Source organism: Carassius auratus, chromosome 32, assembly GCF_003368295.1.
Source record: "Carassius auratus strain Wakin chromosome 32, ASM336829v1, whole genome shotgun sequence".
NCBI classification, from domain to species: Eukaryota; Metazoa; Chordata; class Actinopteri; order Cypriniformes; family Cyprinidae; genus Carassius; species Carassius auratus.
This window is the reverse complement of record NC_039274.1, coordinates 10814893-10834685: the sequence shown is the minus strand read 5'-3', so window position 1 is coordinate 10834685 and position 19793 is coordinate 10814893. Positions and strand designations below refer to the sequence as shown.

The window sequence follows — 19793 nt, the reverse complement described above, 5'->3', positions numbered from 1 at the left end:
ATTTTTCCTAAGTGACACTGATGCAAAACAGATTTAAGCATGTCTACTTGAAGCTGTAGGAGATATTCTTGGATTTAAAGTCTTACATGAATTGCCACAGAAATAAAGAAAATCATGCATGTTTGGAATGAAACATGGGTTAGAACATGTACTGACTGTATTTTCATTTTTGGGTGAATCATCGCAAGAGTTGGTACAGTGTAAGTTGAAACCTTGCTCAATGGACAACTCCGAGAGTTCAGATGTGAGACCGTGTGTGGGGGGAACTGCTCCATGCTAAAAATGACCTGGTATGACACCAACTAGAAGAAAGGATAATACCATACATAATCTGACTAACTTTTAATGTTTTTAATGACTGAAAAGGGGGATAACCTTAGTTATCTCACTGCAGCTGCTATTTTCAGCAAATGTGAAGAGAGATCACATAATTAGATTTCAAAGGATACTGACAGCTGAACTAATCGCATATTTCAAGAGGGTCTGAGATGAAAGACAAGGAGCCCTTTCATTTCTTATGATAAGTCTCATCTGATAGGTCACAAAACAATTGTTTGAAAGAAATAAGCTAAAACTAAATGTGTCCCTGATATAGCTTGATTCGATTTGAAACATAGACTGAAAAAGTAAAAAAATAAATAAAATGAAAACATCTCATTAGGGCAGGAGAGATCACGGAGTTATTATTATCTAAGGAGCCAGATAATATCCATAATTGTGTAAATGAACAGAAGAGGTTCTTGTCTTTAATATATAAGAACATGTGACTAATTCACACATTCAGCAAAACACATAAGGAAAAGTCATCTCTTCAAAGGTTTGGTATCTCGGTTTCAAATCAAGGAGGAAAGCATTATAGATCAAAGAAGGATTGACCAATTTTTTTATTTATTTTTTTATTCTAGCAAGTCAGGAATTCATATATTAAATATAGGATTGATGAAGACATTCTTTGAGAAACTAATATCTGCTGAAGAAATATGGCTTCTTTTATAATGGCATTAATCAGCTGAAAAGTGGCAAAGCCTCGGGAATGGATAGTTTTCCAGATGAGTTTTGGGCTCCAGTTCCATAAAAGTACTCCACTCACAGCCACGAAATCTATATTGCTTAAAAGGAAAATTCTCAAAAGTATGACTTCTATCAGCCAGCTGCAATAGGATGGAAATATTTTTGAACCCATTTCTCAGCAAGGATAAGTCTATCTGTATTATTTTCCAATATTTTCTATCTGTTAAAATCACCTCTTTATTCTATTCTTTTAAAAGTCTGTCAACAAAATGAATGATAGGCTGATGTATCCATGTAGACTAGCATATGATTTTTACAATTATTTGGGATTAATTTACGTGTGCCTCCTCACCTAAATTGAGTTTTTAATCTATCGAAAAGGCATTTTATAATTATACACATCACAGGGCACCAGCAATGGAGGCAGTTTGTTATCCAAGAGAATATCCTTGAGTAAGAATGGGCTTGAGGAAAAAAAAAAAACAATATGCTGTTGTATCTTTTTTTTCTAGGTATCTGAGAAAGACATTTGCATGAAGAAGATAATATTGTTCTGAATCCCTCAGCATGCCACATGTGGCACTAGTCAACGCGGTTGAAATTGATCACCCCAGTTTTATTATTCTCTCATTCACTGCATGAATTCAGTGGGTCCCACTAGAAAACCAAATACCCAGTTTACCTAAACAGCCAGTTTTAAGATGAATGGCTCAAAACTTCTTCCATCTGACAACACCGAAGGCCACTGCACCTCTAGCAACCTTGACAGCCCAGACATGAGATACAGTCTTAAAGAACTAATAAAGTTTTTTCATAACTTTAAAGAAATAACTTTTTTAGGTTTTTGCTTTGCCATGCAGTGCGTATAAATACAAACAGGTGTACCTTTCTAAAATCATGTTCAGTCTAATTAATTTGCATAATGGGACTAAAAATAAATTCTTCAGATGATCAAAAGAAACCGGACACTTCTGAGCTCAAAACACGGTCCGAGATTTAAGCTTTGTGCTATTAATCCATTCAGACTTCTATGAAGCCATTTTCACATTGTAACTGTGGTGGTTTTTGTAAATAAATGGATATGCACGAAATTTTGAAAAAAAACAGTGAAAGGGTCTGAACACTTTGAAAAGGCACTGCATAACTGTGTGTGCTGCAGTAATACCTGCTGGCTTTGCTCTTCTCTCTCTGTATTCTCCACTTGTGATAGTAGGAGTTTTTTATCTTGATGCAGTAGAAGGCAATAAGTACAGCAGGGAGAAGCACTAGAAAAGCAAAGAGCAGCCCAACAACCAATCCCAGCTGACCTGAGGACAGATATAGAACATACAGCAACTTTTAGACAAGGGTCAACAACAAACTCAGAGAAGTGCTTGCCAAATATCTGCCACTCTGAATAATAGATCTTGTGTGCACTGCATTCACTCTGTACCATAATGAAGTCTATGAATACGTTCAAAATAGCAAACTTTTTCTCTAGTGTATTAATTTTAAACAGCATTTAGCAAATGAATAGAAACATACAACATACCACATTTCTTAAATGTGCAGCACACAACCAGTGAATACTCTCTTCTGCAATGCCATGCAACTTAACCTTCTATTTCCAGTGTGATTAATGAACAAGATGGGATATTAACTTTGACTTTTAATATTACTCGCTATGTGATCAGAGAGTAAGTTAAGCCAATTTTACCCAAAGTTGCCTCACTCTCATGTACACTAATGTTTAAACGTTGGGGATCATGAGGTTTTTATCATTTTATTAAAAGACCTCTTTTAGGTTCACCAAGGCAATACATTTATTTGAGCAAAAGTACTATTGTGTAATATTGTGAAATATCAATAACATTTATGATTTTCTATTTTAATATAATTTAAAATATAATAATATATTCCTGTGATGCTTAAGTTGATTTTTCAGTTGTCACTACTCCTGTGTCACAATATCCTTCATGAATAATTTTAATATGCTGATCTGGGGCCTCGTGTATCAAAGCTGTGTGTGCACCAAAAAATTGCGTATGCCAGCTTTCACACTCACGGTCTGATGTTCACGTGAAATTAACGTGAGAATGTGCGTTCCTCCACACCAACCTCATGTCTGATGTACGTACTTTTACATGTAGTCTAATGCAATGGCAGCATTGGCCTTGTTAGAGGACATTGCCAATGACAGGATCCGAAGAGAACGAGTTTTTAGGGACCACAATGATTTTCTGACCCACCATGATGACTGGCTTATCAGCCGTTTCAGATTTCCAAGGACTCTCCTATTGGAGCTCTGTGCTGAGTTGGGTCCGAATTTGGAGAGAGAGACATCGAGGAGCCATGCATTACCCATTTCCTTACAAGTGCTGACAACGCTGTGTTTCCTGGCAACTGGTTCTTTCCAAAGGGAACTGGTGGACCACTCAGGAATAAGCCAGTCATCTTTAAGCCGCACAATGCCAACTGTATGGGACGGGATCATCCGCATGTCTACCATGTATATAAGGTTCCCATTCGATGCAGCTGACCAGCAAAACATTAAAGCGCAATTTGCAGTGAAAGCCAGTTCTCCTACTGTAATCTTGTCTGCACAAACATTGTTGAAGAAGAATTTGCATTATGTGAATAGGAAACATTTCCATTCAATAAATGTGCAGATAATATGTGATGCACAAATGTGCCTAACAGATAATCTGGCAAGGTGGCCTGGGTCAGCCCATGATTCATACATCATTACAAACAGCACGACTGGGATGAGGCTTCAAGCTGGAGACACTGGACACAATGGGCCCTGGCTCCTCAGGAGGGGCGAACTCAAATTGCATGTCAGTGGATGTTCCTGCTGTGGCACCATATAAGTCCAAAAAACACAGGCACATGTTAACTGTGATTTGAATCTGTTCCTTATTAATGGGTACACGCATTTGCCATAAATGCTATGGATACATACAATCTCTGGTGTACTTTTGGTTAGCTACATTGGATGCATTTGAAAATTAAATCCAGAATGGTAAGCTGTGTGTAAGTTAAGCAAATAAAAGAGAAATGAGTTACCTTCGTGGCAGTCCTGTATTAAATTTGAGTCTCCCACAGCAACGGATACTATTCCAGAGAATAAAATGTCGCCCACAATAGAGGCACCTCTCTGCTCAAAGGGTGTAAGTTCATCGACCCATGTACCACTGCCTGTTCTGCCCACACTTTATCAGTGCGCAGCAACTTCCACCTTTATAACAGACCGTTTCGTTTTAAGTTAATTTAAAGTGCGATTTTCAGATTCCACTGCACTGATGGCATTAGCCAACTCTCCCACTCATTATTTTCTTTTGTTATTAATTCCAGAGGACAGAGCTCCAAATAAAATATTTTTTTCTTGTTTCTACTTCCAACAGTAGCACCTCCAATTTACTTTACATAAAGTTTTGTTTCTCGCAACGCAGGTCTTCAACGCAAGTCTTTGTACATGAGGCCCCTGGTGCTCATGAAACACTTATTTTATCAATATTGAAAATAGTTGTGCTCCTTAATGTAATACTTTTTAATGAATAAAATTTGAAAAGAAAGAAAGTTGAATAGAAAGAACTACTTTTTTTTCAGTTGCAAAGTAAAAGTCATTACTGTCAATTTAACAGGTACTCGCTGAATAAAAGCATTAATTATAAAAAAAAAAGGTTTAATTTAGAACAGTGTATGTAGTGTATGTAGTTAGGTCATTTGACTATATTATTGATTGAAACATTCTATTTTCAAAAATAAATAAATAAATAAATAATAAAAATAAAGTTTACTGAGCATGGAATAAGTATTCTAGCATTCCATTCAGAACAAAAGTTTTTTCAGAACCAGTCCATACATTAAATGAAATTAGTGAGTGAGTTATAAATTCATAAATTCTTAGATTTGCTCTTGAAATGTTTTAACAAGCACAGATATCATTGGCCTGAGTTTGGAAAGAAGCTGGAAGGTAGAGATTAATGGTTAAGGTGACATCTGATAAGAGGTGAGAAAGAGGGAAAGAGGAACCACACGAGTAATAAAATCTTAGATAAATCTATCTATAAGATGGATTAAAGAATGGGAGAGATATAAGAGAGAGCAGAGGCACATTGTGCACTGAAAGCTGAAGGTGAACTCACTGTCATACTGTACAGGTCCACTGTCCACACTTCCCCCGAGTCCTGGTTTCTCACAAAAGGGCGGAGCCCACCCACGGTTACAGTGGCAGTTCCTATTACTGTTACACACCTGCATGCAAAACACCACCACACATAGGAATAAGGGCGGATGAGAATTTCCCTCTGGAAGGTTTGGGTTTAACTTTCACGGGCCTTTTGCACTGCAGTTTGACCTTAAAAGGATAGTTCATCCTACATATCCTGTCATCATTCACTAACCCTCATGTATGACATTTTGCTTGAACTACACCACAAACCACTACTCACATTTGTTAGAGTCATTTTTAACTTATTTAAGCACACACAGCCATTTACCTATCCTCACTTTCATTGCTGCAATTGCAGGGAACATTTTCTGTCACGTCTTTTGAAGTATAGGGCAAATACAGAATATACCGTCTTTCATCTTAATGGAATTTCTTTTAACATAGAATATTTTACACGCTTCAATCTAACCCAGAGGCAAGACAGGAACAGTGGAAAGGAGAGAAATTGTGCTGTGTGCAAATACCACGACCACTCACTTTATTCTCCTTCCACACTTGCCTAAACCATACTCTCAATATGGATCAAATGATAATGCAAATGAATAATAAAAAGCAGTTTCTGAATCTCTAATCTCCCCTCAAAAACCTGTTGTATTTGGCTGCCCTTTTGAAAAGCGACTGGGTAAATAAGCAAGAAATTAAGAAATAAAAGAAAAACGGACAAAAGAGAGAGACAGAGGGAAGGCAAAGGGATTAGGAAAGACAGAACTGGAGTGTATATGGCTCGGATGCTTTTTATGACTATTTGACCAGAAAAATACACAAATCAAATGCTATAGATCTGTTAATATAAGAAAAGCACCAGTTTGTGTCAGGAAATGAGTGACCCAGAGGGAGGTTTTAAAAGATTTAGAGGTATGAAATCCACAATGAGTCAGTTTGGGTTAAAGAGGATCTTAAAGGGAGAAGGAACATAGCCTTTATTTAGCCATCATTTAGGAGAAGTGCTTGCATAAAACACACACAAAAAACCCTTTTTGCATCAATAGTGTCTTCATTGTTAAATTTCCAATTAAAAAACAAATAATCACTTGGGTGAATCAGATATTATATATTATATTAAATATTATAAATCGGCTATCAAACTGCCCAGCTATTTCACTTCAGCACTGCATTTCACACATACACACACACACACATACCCAAGCGTGCGCATGTGCAAAAGAGGATTAGAGGCTGTAGCCAGTGAAGAAGTCTCCATCCACAAACAGACGTACATCGTCTACAGATATAAGGTATTTCTTTGCACTTTAACAAGTAATCTGACCGGCCTATTTATGTGAAATATTTTAAATGTTAGAATGCATCTCATTCTTGTTTCTGTGGCAGTGCGTCCGTCTCATCATGAGGCACACGGTCTGGAGAGCTGTATAACTGATGCATCAGTTAAATTCAACTTTACTCCAAATATATGAATTTACCTGTTTAAAATACTTTATATTTAACGTGTTCGTTTATGTCCAATATTAGGGTTAAACTTTTGGACTTTAAATGAAATCTACTATTGATTTTCACCGTTGACTGATTTTGCAGAACATTTAGACTGATAACTTCCACGTGCAGATGCGGCAGATTTGTCACAGGATGCGCGATATGACAGTTGCGTCCGACTATATATGAACTAGCTGTTTTAAATTCAGTATTTTTATATCAGTATTTTTATATTTAACGTTAGTTTATCAGTATGTTTAAAAGTATATTTTTTAGATTATTGGTGATTCCATACGATCGCAAACCTGCACAGTTAAAAATGGCAAATAGTTATGCTATGACAAGAATAAAGAGTCTCTCTCTTGCTCCATCCACGTATTGTCGATCTCACGGCCTGACGATGTGACGATTTGAGAAATAACCATATCGCCCAACACTATATCGCATCAGCCTCAGTTATAGAGATACACATCCCAATATATATATATATATATATATATATATATATATATATATATATATATATATATATACACACACACACACACACACACACACACACACACACACACACACACACACACACATATACACACACACTTACCCCATGCCCATGGCAACGGGCGATGCAGGTTTGTAACTCAGTAAAAGAAGCATTCTGACATTGTCGATCTTTGCACACCTGAAGGCAGGTAAAAACAGAACAAATCAACCCTTCAATCCAAACAAACAGTACATGCTTTTACTGAGACCCTTATTTTGGAGACATATCTTCACCTAAAAGTACAGATCCTGTTTAAAAAATAAAAAAAAAAACAATTGTATACAGTATATATTGAATATAAAGCTTGAATTGGGGGTGTGCGATATGAGAATTTTTGATCGTGGACGATAAAAATGTCTCCACGATCTGCTTTTGAAGAAATATTGTAGTATCGTGCTACAGCGCACATACTATCAGCTGCAGTTCTGGTGCCTTCGTCATACACTGAACAATGCCACTTGCATTCACAGCAGTGTTAACTCAGCGGTAGAGTTACTCTCTCATTATCTGATTGTGTTTTTAAATGTTTCATTTCCACGCTGGTCTGACCTGTGCTTTTTCTGAGAGCCACATACACCCGAAGAGCTAAAACCTGTCAAAAAAGCGCCTGATTATTGAAGTTTTTATTGAAGTAATTTTTTGCGCTAATACTGTCAAAACACACAAGGTTTAGATGTAGACTCAAGTTGGTTATGTCTAAATTGAAAGTAAACAGCTGAGAGAAAAACGTATATGTGTCTGTATATTAGATGTGGGCAGGTCTTAAAGGGACAGTAGCCCTATTTAACATGCAGCCTACTGTCATTGCTGTCAAGGGATAGACACCCTAAAATTTAATTTCTGTAATTATTTACTCACTGTCGCATTGTCCCAAATCTGTATTAATTTCTTTCTTGTGCTGAATACAAAAACTATGGAAGTAACTGTGGGCCAGCAAGTGTTTGGTTTTCCACGTTCCTCAAAATAGCATTTGTGTTCAGAAGAAGAAAGAAATTCAGGTTTAAAGAGTGAGTAAATGGTGGTATAAATATAAAACACTATGACAGAATTGACAGACAGCTGACAGAATTAATTTTTTTTTTAATACAGTTGCTTTAGGAATCAGTTTATATAGTGTTTTATTTTTATATTTGTTCATTCAATTTCTCCTGCTAAATACACCTATTGTACCTGAAAATAAAGCGCTGTTTGTTTTATTTGTATATTATGTGTAGTTGTAATGTGTATCTTTGTCATTCGTTTATCTTTGTTGTTAAAAAATAAGAACAAAGATTTTTATCTTCACCCTCTTTAGCCTAAATATCTGCTTTTTTTATCTATTTTTTTGCTACCTTGAAAGGCTCTGTCTATATAATAAGGAAATTAATTTGGCTATAATGCTCAGACAACTAGAAAAATAGTAAAACCAACATGACAAAGAATTGTGAAAAATCATGATTCATGATATTTCTAACAAAGGAAAACGTGATATGATATTTTTTACATATCGCCCACCACTAGCTTGAATACAAACAAACAAATAAATAAATAAATAAAACTTGCCTTCCCCTCTCCACACTTGGTGCCCGTCATGACCAGTCCAGGATCTGGAAGATCGCCCTGCCCATCTTGGGTGCTGTAAACATATGTGCCCCGGCACTTCACCTCAATGCCATCTGTACGGATGGTGGTGTCTATGGACACAGCATTGGTGCCCTTTGGCTTCTTGGCAGCACTGTGGCACTGTATCTTACCACATTTGGCATCACTGTTGGGATTTGAAATGTGAGATCACTAGTCATCTTTGCCCACAGCGATTCAGCATAAATTCATTCACGGGGAAAGCAAATTAGATAATAATATTATAAAAAAATATCACCTTAAAGTCACATTTGTTTTGAGAATGATGAATACGCAGAAACGAAAGAGTCTAACTTTGGAAAAGTACTGAGTCTGCAGTGCTGTCCTTGTAAACTATTTGAGCTAGTTTGTTCTTCTTTTATATTATATATATATATCATATATAAAATATATATAAAATATATAATATATATATATATATATATATATATATATATATATATATATATATATATATATATATATATATATATATATACATATATATATATATATATGTGTGTGTGTGTGAGTGTATATATATATATATATATATATATATTCATATATATATATATATATATAGGTTTGTTCTTTTTAATGTATTACTTTGTTATTTTTTAATATATAGGTGGAGTCTCAAGAAAATTAAATGTGCTCTAACAGTTTTAAAGAATTCCAAGACCAAATTGCTATTTGCAGAAATTGCAGATTTCGCTGCACTTCAGGTCAGCAAGGTCTTTGACAGAAATCACATATTGCTTATATGTATGGTTAACATATTAAAATACCACCTCACCTTTTCTTACACTTCACGTAGTTGCCATGACTGTCCTTGCCACAGTTTCCAAAGGCATTCCCCGCTGCGTTCACATCTTGAAAACAGACGTCATGTGCTGGCTGCGCACCTGGACAAATTGAGTTATTCAGTTAAAACTACGTTACCTCTGAGAAATGTCAATTACAGTCAGGAACTCAAACAGACCCATATTGTTATAAATAGTGAACATCGAACATGTCAACACCCCCTTACCCCACAATTGACAATGTTCGTCTGCTGTAATCTGTCTCTGTTTGATAGCCAAAGAGCCTGACTGGACATGAGCCCAGAACACACTGGAGGTGTACAGCCAAATGCCATGAGCTCTCACTACAAAATCAACCTCAAGCAGTAATTGATCATTAGTGCTGACTAAACACTGAAAGAAGGTCATTTAGGATTAAAAAACTTGTTCTGAAAGGTTGGTTTAGGGAATAAAAAGGGACATTTGGCAAAGAGGTACCACAATATTACCCTTTTTATGGTACCAAAATAGTACCATATATTTAACCCTTGTGTGCTCCTTATTTGGGAGTCACACTCAAGGTGTTCGGGGTCAAAAGTGACACCTGAAATGTCTTAAAGCAAACATTATCAAAAAGCTCTCATCATGAGCAGTAAACAATGTTACATAGTAATTTCAATGTTTATGTTGTCTTTTCTTGCCATCTACAGATAACTTCCCTAATTTTACTAATGATATGTTTATTTTTAAAATCCTCTTAACATACTGACTGATAATGCTAAATATACATGAAAGAAAAGTCTTGTCTCAAATCTGGATTGAACGATCAGAGTATGATAGCAGGTAAAATAACAATATTTGCAGCATTGTTGTTTTCTGCAGTGTTTTAGCAAAAGTATCAATCTATTTAGCTGCTTACTGTGTTTCGGCTTCTGTTTTTTATTTATTTTTTTAAGTGTCATTTGCAGCACTTAATGGTGCTTTAGTGTCTTAAACGAGAAGCAACACTCACAGGAAGATTTTGAATGAAAACTTTTGGCTCTAGATTAAAAAAAGATCATTACGATAAACACTGCTGAGCACTTGTGGTGTGAACAGCTCAGTTAATTTGAAGCGCGGCTCACTCCATTTAGAAATAGTTTAGTGATACTGCCATTGCCATTATGTTTCGCAGTCCGGTTGGAACCAAGCAGAGGTTCGGAACCAGACCGCAATCTGCCATTTCAATATACCTGGTATATGATGAATGTAATCATTCAGTACCATTGTGGACATTTGTGATGATTAAATACAATGATAAATACAGTTCTACTGTTCAAAATTTTGTGGTCAGCAATATTATTTAATTTTATAGTCTTTTACGCTCACCAAGCCAGCAATGATTTGATCAAAAATACATTAAATACAATAATATTGTAAACTATTATTAAAATTTAAAATCAATGTTTTCTATTTTACTATATTTTAACATGCTATATATTCCTGTGATGACAAATCTGAATTTTCAGCAACCATTACTCCAGTCTTCAGTGTCACATGGTCCTTCAGAATTAATTCTAATCTTCTGATTTGGTGCTTAATAAAAAAATTCTTATTATTATCAATGTTGAAAACAGTTGTTGTTAATATTCTTGTGTGATTTTTTTTTCAGGATTCTGTGATAAATTTGATTTCAATAAAACAGCATTTATTTGAAATACAAATCTTTTGTAACATTATAAATATCTTTACTGTCACTTATGATCAATTTAATGCATTCTTTCGAAATAAAATAAATTAAATTAGTAACATAACTTCTGAACTGGATACCACAAACGTTATTTCCCTGCAAATTAAAGGCACAGCCATTACTATATCTTACCATAACCCCACAGCTGCAGGCACTGCTGTTCATGGGTCAGACACATGCCATTATAGCAGTAGGCACGGCCATGCTGACACAATGACCCATCTAGGAGGTAAACATTAGAGGGGCAGTAGGGAGAACCTCCCGTGCAGTATTCCGGCAGATCACAGGCACCGGCTGCTCCACGGCACATGGTGCCAGCCTGCTTCATCTGTGGGCAGAGGGCATGGTAAGGAGACTGAATACTAACTCACTAACACAAATTAAGACAATATTTGAGAGAAATAGGCTTTTTGTGTACATAGATAATGTCTTAGATCTTTAAGTTCAGCTCATGAAAAATGGTGGCAAAAACAAAAGTGTTGCATTTTATAATTTTGTTCAGTGTAAACAAATAAACAGATAAATAGATAGATAAATAGTTTGGCACCTTGCAGTCCTCACAGCAGACTCCGTGGGCACACTGAGCATCCACCTTCAAAGTGCAATTGCTGGGGTGGCAGCAATCATTGGTGCATTCCTGCAGGAGACAGAAAACCCACACACACACAGTTCCAATGAAAGAAACCAGAGACTACAGTGGGTAGTCCGGACGGCTGATCAAATCATTATTACAACCCTCAACCACTCTCCAATAACTGTACTCATTCAGAGTGAGCAAAAGGGCTGGTAAAATCACTCTGGTTCCCTCACATCCAGCACACTCTCTTACACTCTCTCACTCTCTCTGACGCTAAAGAGCTCTGAGCACCAGAAAGACCAGACACAGGAACAGTTTCTTCCCTCAGGCAATCCATCTCATGAACATTTAACAATAAACATGAAACACACACTATTTGTACACTTATTTATCTAACACACATAGTGTACATTTCAATTTGTGCATAATATACCTGTATATACAACTGTCTACTCTAATTTTTCTCTGTACATACTATTGTCAATTTGTATTCCTTATTTACATAAACATTTTTATTTTTATTTTTAACACTGTGAAAGCTTCTGTCATGAAAACAAATTCCTTGTATGTATAAACATGCCTGGCAATAAAAGCTCATTCTATTCTATTCTTCTATTCTATATATATATACACACACACACACACACACACACACACACACACACACACACATATATATATATATACATATGCATAATGAATGTACTACACACACACACACACAGTGTCTGCTTGGAAATTAAATTGAGAAAAGAAACTGCACAGGACGTTAATGTGCATATAAAAATGTTTGATATGTATGACACTGATATATACAGCGTGGAGGCATCTGACGGCCAATAATTATACCATAGCTGAAAATGAATAGGGGAAGGGGAGGAAGTGTGTGTGTGTGTGTATGTGGTGTTTTTAGGGTGTTTAATGAGGAGGAAACAGTCACAACACACATATGTGCTCTGTCACACACACACAATGCATCTCTGTCTCACATAAACATACACTGCAACCTCTATTCTGCTTGATATGGTTTCAGAGCATCAAGTCCGACTGACAGCTATGATTCTAGATCACACTAGAAATAAATAAATGATGTTATTCAGTGACTATAATGAAAAAAGACATGCATACATGACAGGCTTGCACTCATAGGCGTAGGGTGAACCAACTCCAGAGGAAGTCTATTACAAATCTATTACAAATCATGTCTTTTTAGGCAAGAACCAGACATGGTTGTCATGTAGGTTAATAAAATACATAAAATTTGTATTTAACCTGATCACAATTTCATGAAAACTTTAGAAACAGATAATTATATAACGTTTCATTTCTATGGTTATTTAAACTGCGAATAAATAACATAGCCTACAGAAAGTGACATTAACACTAACTTTGATCTATTACGAGTTTAACCACTCAAAAAAAAAAAAAAAAAAAAAAAAAAAAAAAAATCAGTCATCATAATCATTTAAACTGTCTACGCTGCAAAATGAATCTCTTACTTTCATTGTACGTACATCTGCATTTTGCTGTTAATGATGAGAGAATTCACAAGAGTCTGGATTTCAGTCAGTGAAAGCGCTCACTCAACAAAGCTGATGAGTTTCAGCGATGACTCATCTGAACGCCTCTGATTGGCCCTTGCATTCCTAAGATCAACAGAATCGTGTGGGATTGGTTATAATGTGCAAAACTGTAAAAACCTAACATGAAATACGGTATGACATAAGCAGATCTTAAATGCACGATATGTAAGATCTTTTTATTCAAATATACAAAAACAACTAGAACAGTGTTATATATTTAGCTGACTTGTATACTTGCATTATCCAAAATGTTTTGAATAATGTTTAAATTCAGAGAAATAAGCAATTTTAACTAGTGACACGGACCGTGTCCATAATGTCATTGTGTCACCTGCCAATGATGTCAAAACAAATTGATATGATTTCTAGTTTCGTTTTGTAGAAAACATTTGGAAACATCAAAAGATGTTTTAATATTTTATGAATTTTAATAGACTGGTGATGACTGCACAGAGTAGCATTATAACGGAATCTTCAAATGTATCTAGTATGATAAAACAACGCTGCTTTTTTTCCCCACATACACATGACCGGAAGGAGCTGAAGCAGTCGACTGTGGCATATTAAAAGCTCCGCTGCTTTTGAGCCATGTGACGCGCTCATTCAGAGGCTCCGTTTTGCTTTGACGGGTTTCAGCCTCACCCTGCTTCATTCTACTAAGTTAATAAATCATTAACTCATCCATGAACATTATTCCTGTCGGATTGCATTGGCTGTGGGGAAGAAGACCACAACTCCCATGATTCCAGACTCAATCAAGGTGCCATTATACGCTACCTAGTCTTTGTTTATTTTGAATACGCACCCTCTAACAGTGAAAAATTCATCTTGTGCCTTTAATCTTATGCCTCAATCGACACTTTCTATTCATTTTCTTTCTTTCACTTTGTTAGCAACAGACGCAATAGATATAATTTGTTTGTGCAGTTCGTGGCCAGGGGAAGGCTAAGCCTTACACACGCTCTGCCTTTTGCACTGTCAAATCTATTTTTGTGTATTCCTGGAAGTAGAGGGTGCTGGCAGATGATGGTTTGGATTGAAAGGTTAGAACAAAAGTGTATGATAACAGCTCCCAGTTCAGTGCTGCTGCAACCTACATAGCTTCTTTTTGTCAGGTGATCACTAAGGTATTGTTTCATTGAATATGGTATTGGCAGCAGGTAAAAGACAAGAACAGTAGTCCAGGTGTTTATGTATTGACTAGGATTTACAGATGCTAACTCAGTCTACCTGCCCCAGATGGTAAATCACCCAGCCATTATACAGTATACACACTAACAGGATGTCAAACACGGCTTTGCAGCAAGGTGGGATGCTGCTCTTTCTTTCTCTCTATACACATACAGGCATCCAAGCAAACATAAAACGGATTCGCTTTCATCTGTCACTCTTTACAGCACCATTTTTCTGCTGTAGTTAAACTATTTATGTTCTAACATTTATGTTAGGACCTTCCATGTGGTAAAAACAAAACTTTTTGCTAGTTAGACAAAGGTCTTCATGATAAAAAAAAAATATAAAATATATGCTGCATAAATATCTGGTATTCCATGAATAAAAAATAAATGCATGAAAATGGTAATCAATGTTAATCCATATAATTTTGACTTTTACATTTATTTTACATGTTTTATTTCATACCCTTTACCGTTCTCAGAAGAAAATGACTAATTGATGATTGGTCTGATTCAGTATTCTCTAAATCAATAAGTAATCCCATTCAATAATTAATTTAGGCATAAATCACCTCTGGTTCGCCACAGTCACACTCCTCCCCTTCCTCTACAAAGCCGTTTCCACACTTCTTGCCACCGACCAGATCCTTCATGTTGGGCATGTTGAACAGGCACATTCCTCCTCCCTTCTGGAAGTAGTTGTCCAAATCTTTTTTGCTACAGCTGCTGAAAACTTTTGGAAAGGGGTGCCTGCAGACCATTTGAGAAAGGGATACATGTCATTTTTATGCATGAAAATGCACTAATAAAAATAAGCACAAAAAATTAAAATTTGCTAAAAATCTACAGTCAGATACTGAGGCAGATTCACTAGAACATTGGTTTATAATGAATCCAGTAACACAATTATAATTAAATTATGGTGTTGATTTAAAATGAAAAGAGGAATAGTAAGTTTCCAAAACTGTTTTTCACTTTGGAAAAGTAATAAACACCTGCCTCCTCTCTATGCCAAGTTATATTCCTCTGATCTACTCTCTTATATTTATTTCTACTGCAGGGGCACTAAAACTAAGAAGTCAAGTCACTTAGCATAGACTGAACAAAATTATAAACGTAACCCTTTTGTTTTTGCCCCCATTTTTCATGAGCTGATCTAAAGCTTTTTGTACACAAAAGGCCTATTTCTCTAAAATATTGTTCACAAATATGTCTAAATCTGTGTTAGTGAGCACTTCTCCTTTGCCATATCAAACTTGATGTACAAGATGTTCATGCTATCTTGTTTTCTTGCTACTTTCTCAGGCATCATACAAACAACTGTTTCTTAGCAGATTTTCTATAGGCCAGATTGCAGCTGGTGATTTCAGCCAGTTTAAGGCAGTTTTGTGTGCAATATTCTGTGCTGAATCAGCAGCTATTACTGCAGTCTTCAGTGCCACACGATCCTTCAGCAATCTTTTTAATATTCTGATTTGGTTCTTAAGAAACACGTCTAATTTTTATCAACATTGAAAACAGTTGTGCTGTTTAATATTTTTTTGAATGTTTTGATGCATTTCTTCAGGATTGATTTAAGTCAAAAGAACAGCATTTAATTTAAATAAATATTTTGAAATATTATGAATGCCTTTATGGTCACTTTTTATGAATTTTAATGTGTCTTTGCTGAATAAAAGCATTCATTTAATCCAAGAAAAATAAAACAATCTTACTGACCCCAAACATTTGAATGGTAGTGTACATCAAATGGTCAGTGAACGGTCTGCAGGCGTGCAATCTGAAGTAAGACTAATGATTCTTGACTCATCCTTAGGGACTTATCATTAGCAACTAAGTATCTACTTGTACAGTAGCATCCTGTCTATCCTAAATGTATAGTTTAGTAGTGACACAATTAGAAATAAAATATATTTAAAATTGCTCCAGGGCTCTTTGCATAATTAGCATGCGTTTGCAATTACCGTGATTTATGTTCTGTATCGTTGGTTATTTATAAAAGGAAGTGTCTGCTAAAATGTAATGCAAATGTAGAAGTCTTTACCCTGTAGCTGCCGCCATGACACATCCACCCTGATTAGCAGTGGCCTCCACACAACAGCCCTCATGGTCATGGCTCATGCCAATGTTATGACCGATCTCATGTGCCATGGTGGCAGCTGCCCCAATGGGCAATTCAGAATGATCCTGGAAGAAAAGATAATTCAATCTACCAACCATAACAAACATCACAATAAATGAAATAGAAGCCCAAGCACTGCTTTAAGGGTCTGTCTAAAATGATGAATTCAATATACAGGATTAAAGTATTTGTCGCTCTCACTGCTATGCGATAAATTCATTGTATTTCATGCTTTAAATTGGACATAAAGGCTATTCGTAGGCCACAGGCTTTTGTCGTTGCTATGCCACATGGCCACAGTTCCAACACTACAGTTTGTAAATGCCAGCAGAAGCCCAGAGGACATCTCTGGTCTCCAAAGGCATTTTTGTTATGTTACAAAGATGCCATAAATTGTAGATGATGTTATTTTTTGACCTGCAGGTGGTAATTTAAGTACCTTGGCTGGGGCAAACAGAATGGACTTTCTTTTATCTTCATACCGAGACACAAACATAAAGGCACACACACATATTTTCAGAGAAAGGAGCACAAATGGATATCTCTGCAAAGGGCATGCAGTGTTGATTTTTACAGACAGCACTGATAATATCTTCACCATAACAACAATGTTGAAATATGATGTGTAGTTGTATTACAAATGATTTCTCTTTATGGATTTTCTATCTCTTACATTTCTCCCTAGGAACCACATTGTCCTTGTCATATACTACTAGTCTTAAAGCATTTGAGGAATGTGAAGGAGCTCATTTTTGATAAGGGATGCTTTCGCAAACCATAGCCCAGGACAAGACACACAGTCCAACAGTACTGTATATTCACCAACTGAAATAATTTTGGTAATTAAAAAAAAAGTTACAGTAAAAACCTGTAATTGGTTATTTGTAAATTACCTTATATTTATATAATATAATGACTAATAATGATAATGTCTAATTTTACTGTAAATGTATGGTTACTGTGATTATCATGCAATTACAAGGTAAACAGTAAAATGTTATCATAGAAGTCCCTGTGTCACACTGATTATATTTTATTTAAATAATGTTATATAATTTTCATCCTGTTAGTTGGTCAAAATCATTGTTTTCCCTTCTCACCAAAATCACTTTAAAAGCACACAATATTGCTATTTTCAACCCTAACATTAAAAAAAACCTTCTGAATATATCAACATCTTGATAAATAACTAGCTGTCGACTGCAGTTCCATTCATACAGCACATTCCAAACAAATTCACTCAAAGTATGATTGTGACTTCTGAAAACCTCACATAGTAACTATGCTGCCCACAAACACACAAATACGAAGAAGAAGGTTTATAGGGTAGCAAAAAAACAGACACTGACATTGACTCGACCAAACAAAATAGAACTGAACACACAGGAACTTAAATATACAGACCAAACAAGGACAAATAACTGAACAAAATTAGATAATTAACTCAATAAGGGTGAACTGTGCAAGATGAAAACAAAGTACAAACTGAATGAACATTGTGAAAGAAACCAGAAGGCATGCCAGCAGAGATATGCAGGAGGAGATTCGGGAGGAGGATGACAATCAAAATCCAGGGAGGTGCAAGTGGAGAAGATGACCAGGGAGGAGTCCTCAGCAGGAGAGGGTAGGTGGAGACCCAGGCCACAGACAGGACTGGGCTCCATGGTGGCATCGCTGGAGGGAGGAGCGACAACCGAAGGTGACAACAAAAATGGAGGAGGAGCCCATGGCACAGACAGAGAGCTGTGGAGGTGGAGTAATGCCGATGATCCATAGGCCAGATGCCCAGCTGTGGAGGTGGAGCCTGAGGCAGGGCAGAGCAGCGGATGGAGCACAGGCCCAGGAGACTGGACGCCAGGATGAGGTGGAATGGTGTCATCCTAGGACAGAAGTGTAGACATGGGCTCCTCAGTTCCAGGACATGAACACTTCCAGTAGGCCTGGAAAGCAGGACTGAGGAAAATGAAGAAATGCACAAAATCCGATAAAATAAAATAAAAAAAGTATCTTAATGCAATTTGGAGAGGATGTGGGAGAGCAAGGCTGGGCAGTCAGGCTTAAGGGAAGCAAAGTCTTTAACTCTCCACACTGAAAACAATCATGCTCATTACTGACAGGGTGGGTGGCACTCAATTCTATAGCCTTGTATTCCACAAGAATTCCCTCCAGCATGTGCAGTGTGGCTTACACACCTGGGCAGAACCGTCAATCAGCTCAGGATCAAGAGCGATGGGAAGCTCAGTTGCTTCTCGCGATGGCTCTTCAGATGCGGTGGGCTCTGGCTCTCCATCTGCAGTAGGCTCAGGCAGATGCTCCGTTCAGCAGGCTGGTGACTGGCTGGGCACCAGGTTGGGAGCGGGGTTGGCATCGTTCATCTACGAGGCCGACGGTGAAGAAAGATCCGCAGGAGCATAGCATCCAATTCCTAAGTGGTGAATCTCCCTCAGGGACCCTCCCCTGACAACTGCGCTTGTGTTGTGATGTTTAGGCCGGTGTGCAAGAATGTGCATAGGCAGTCATCCAGGAAAGTGGTGTGATGTCACCCGGATCCAGTACGTATACCAAATGGTGGAGAGGCACCTAGAAAGGACCTCTACATCCCTGAAAGGCAGCGGAGACCAGGACAACTAGAGCCCCAGATAAAGATCCCAGCTAAAGACCATGTCTCAGATGACAACCACAGGAAACAGATGATTCTTCTGCACAATCTGACTTTGACCCACTTGAGACTGGCTTCTCCCAAGGTTTTTTTCTCCATTCTGTCACCGATGGAGTTTCGGTTCCTTGCCGCTGTCGCCTCTGGCTTGCTTAGTTAGGGACACTTCATCTACAGCGATATCGCTGACTTGATTGCAAATAAATGCACAGACACTATTTAAACTGAACAGAGATGACATCACTGAATTCAATGATAAACTGCCTTTGTCATTTTGCATTATTGACACACTGTTTTCCTAATGAATGTTGTTCAGTTGCAATGTATTTTCTTAAAAGCGCGGTATAAATAAAGGTGACTTGACTTGA

The 19793-nt window shown here is 36.9% G+C and overlaps 1 protein-coding gene across 1 annotated transcript in view; it reads right to left on the bottom strand.

Moving 5' to 3' along the window:
• Positions 1 to 19793, bottom strand: part of LOC113051594 (disintegrin and metalloproteinase domain-containing protein 33-like) — a 94166-nt gene that overhangs the window by 6299 nt on the left and 68074 nt on the right. Inside the window, exons 11-19 of the mRNA XM_026215486.1 lie at positions 16692 to 16834; positions 15220 to 15397; positions 11860 to 11949; positions 11445 to 11640; positions 9598 to 9706; positions 8742 to 8946; positions 7260 to 7337; positions 5139 to 5247; positions 2177 to 2318 (exon numbers count right to left, since the gene is read on the bottom strand). Of these exons, the coding sequence (XP_026071271.1) occupies positions 2177 to 2318; positions 5139 to 5247; positions 7260 to 7337; positions 8742 to 8946; positions 9598 to 9706; positions 11445 to 11640; positions 11860 to 11949; positions 15220 to 15397; positions 16692 to 16834 (1250 nt within the window). The remainder of the gene's footprint in view (positions 1 to 2176; positions 2319 to 5138; positions 5248 to 7259; positions 7338 to 8741; positions 8947 to 9597; positions 9707 to 11444; positions 11641 to 11859; positions 11950 to 15219; positions 15398 to 16691; positions 16835 to 19793) is intronic.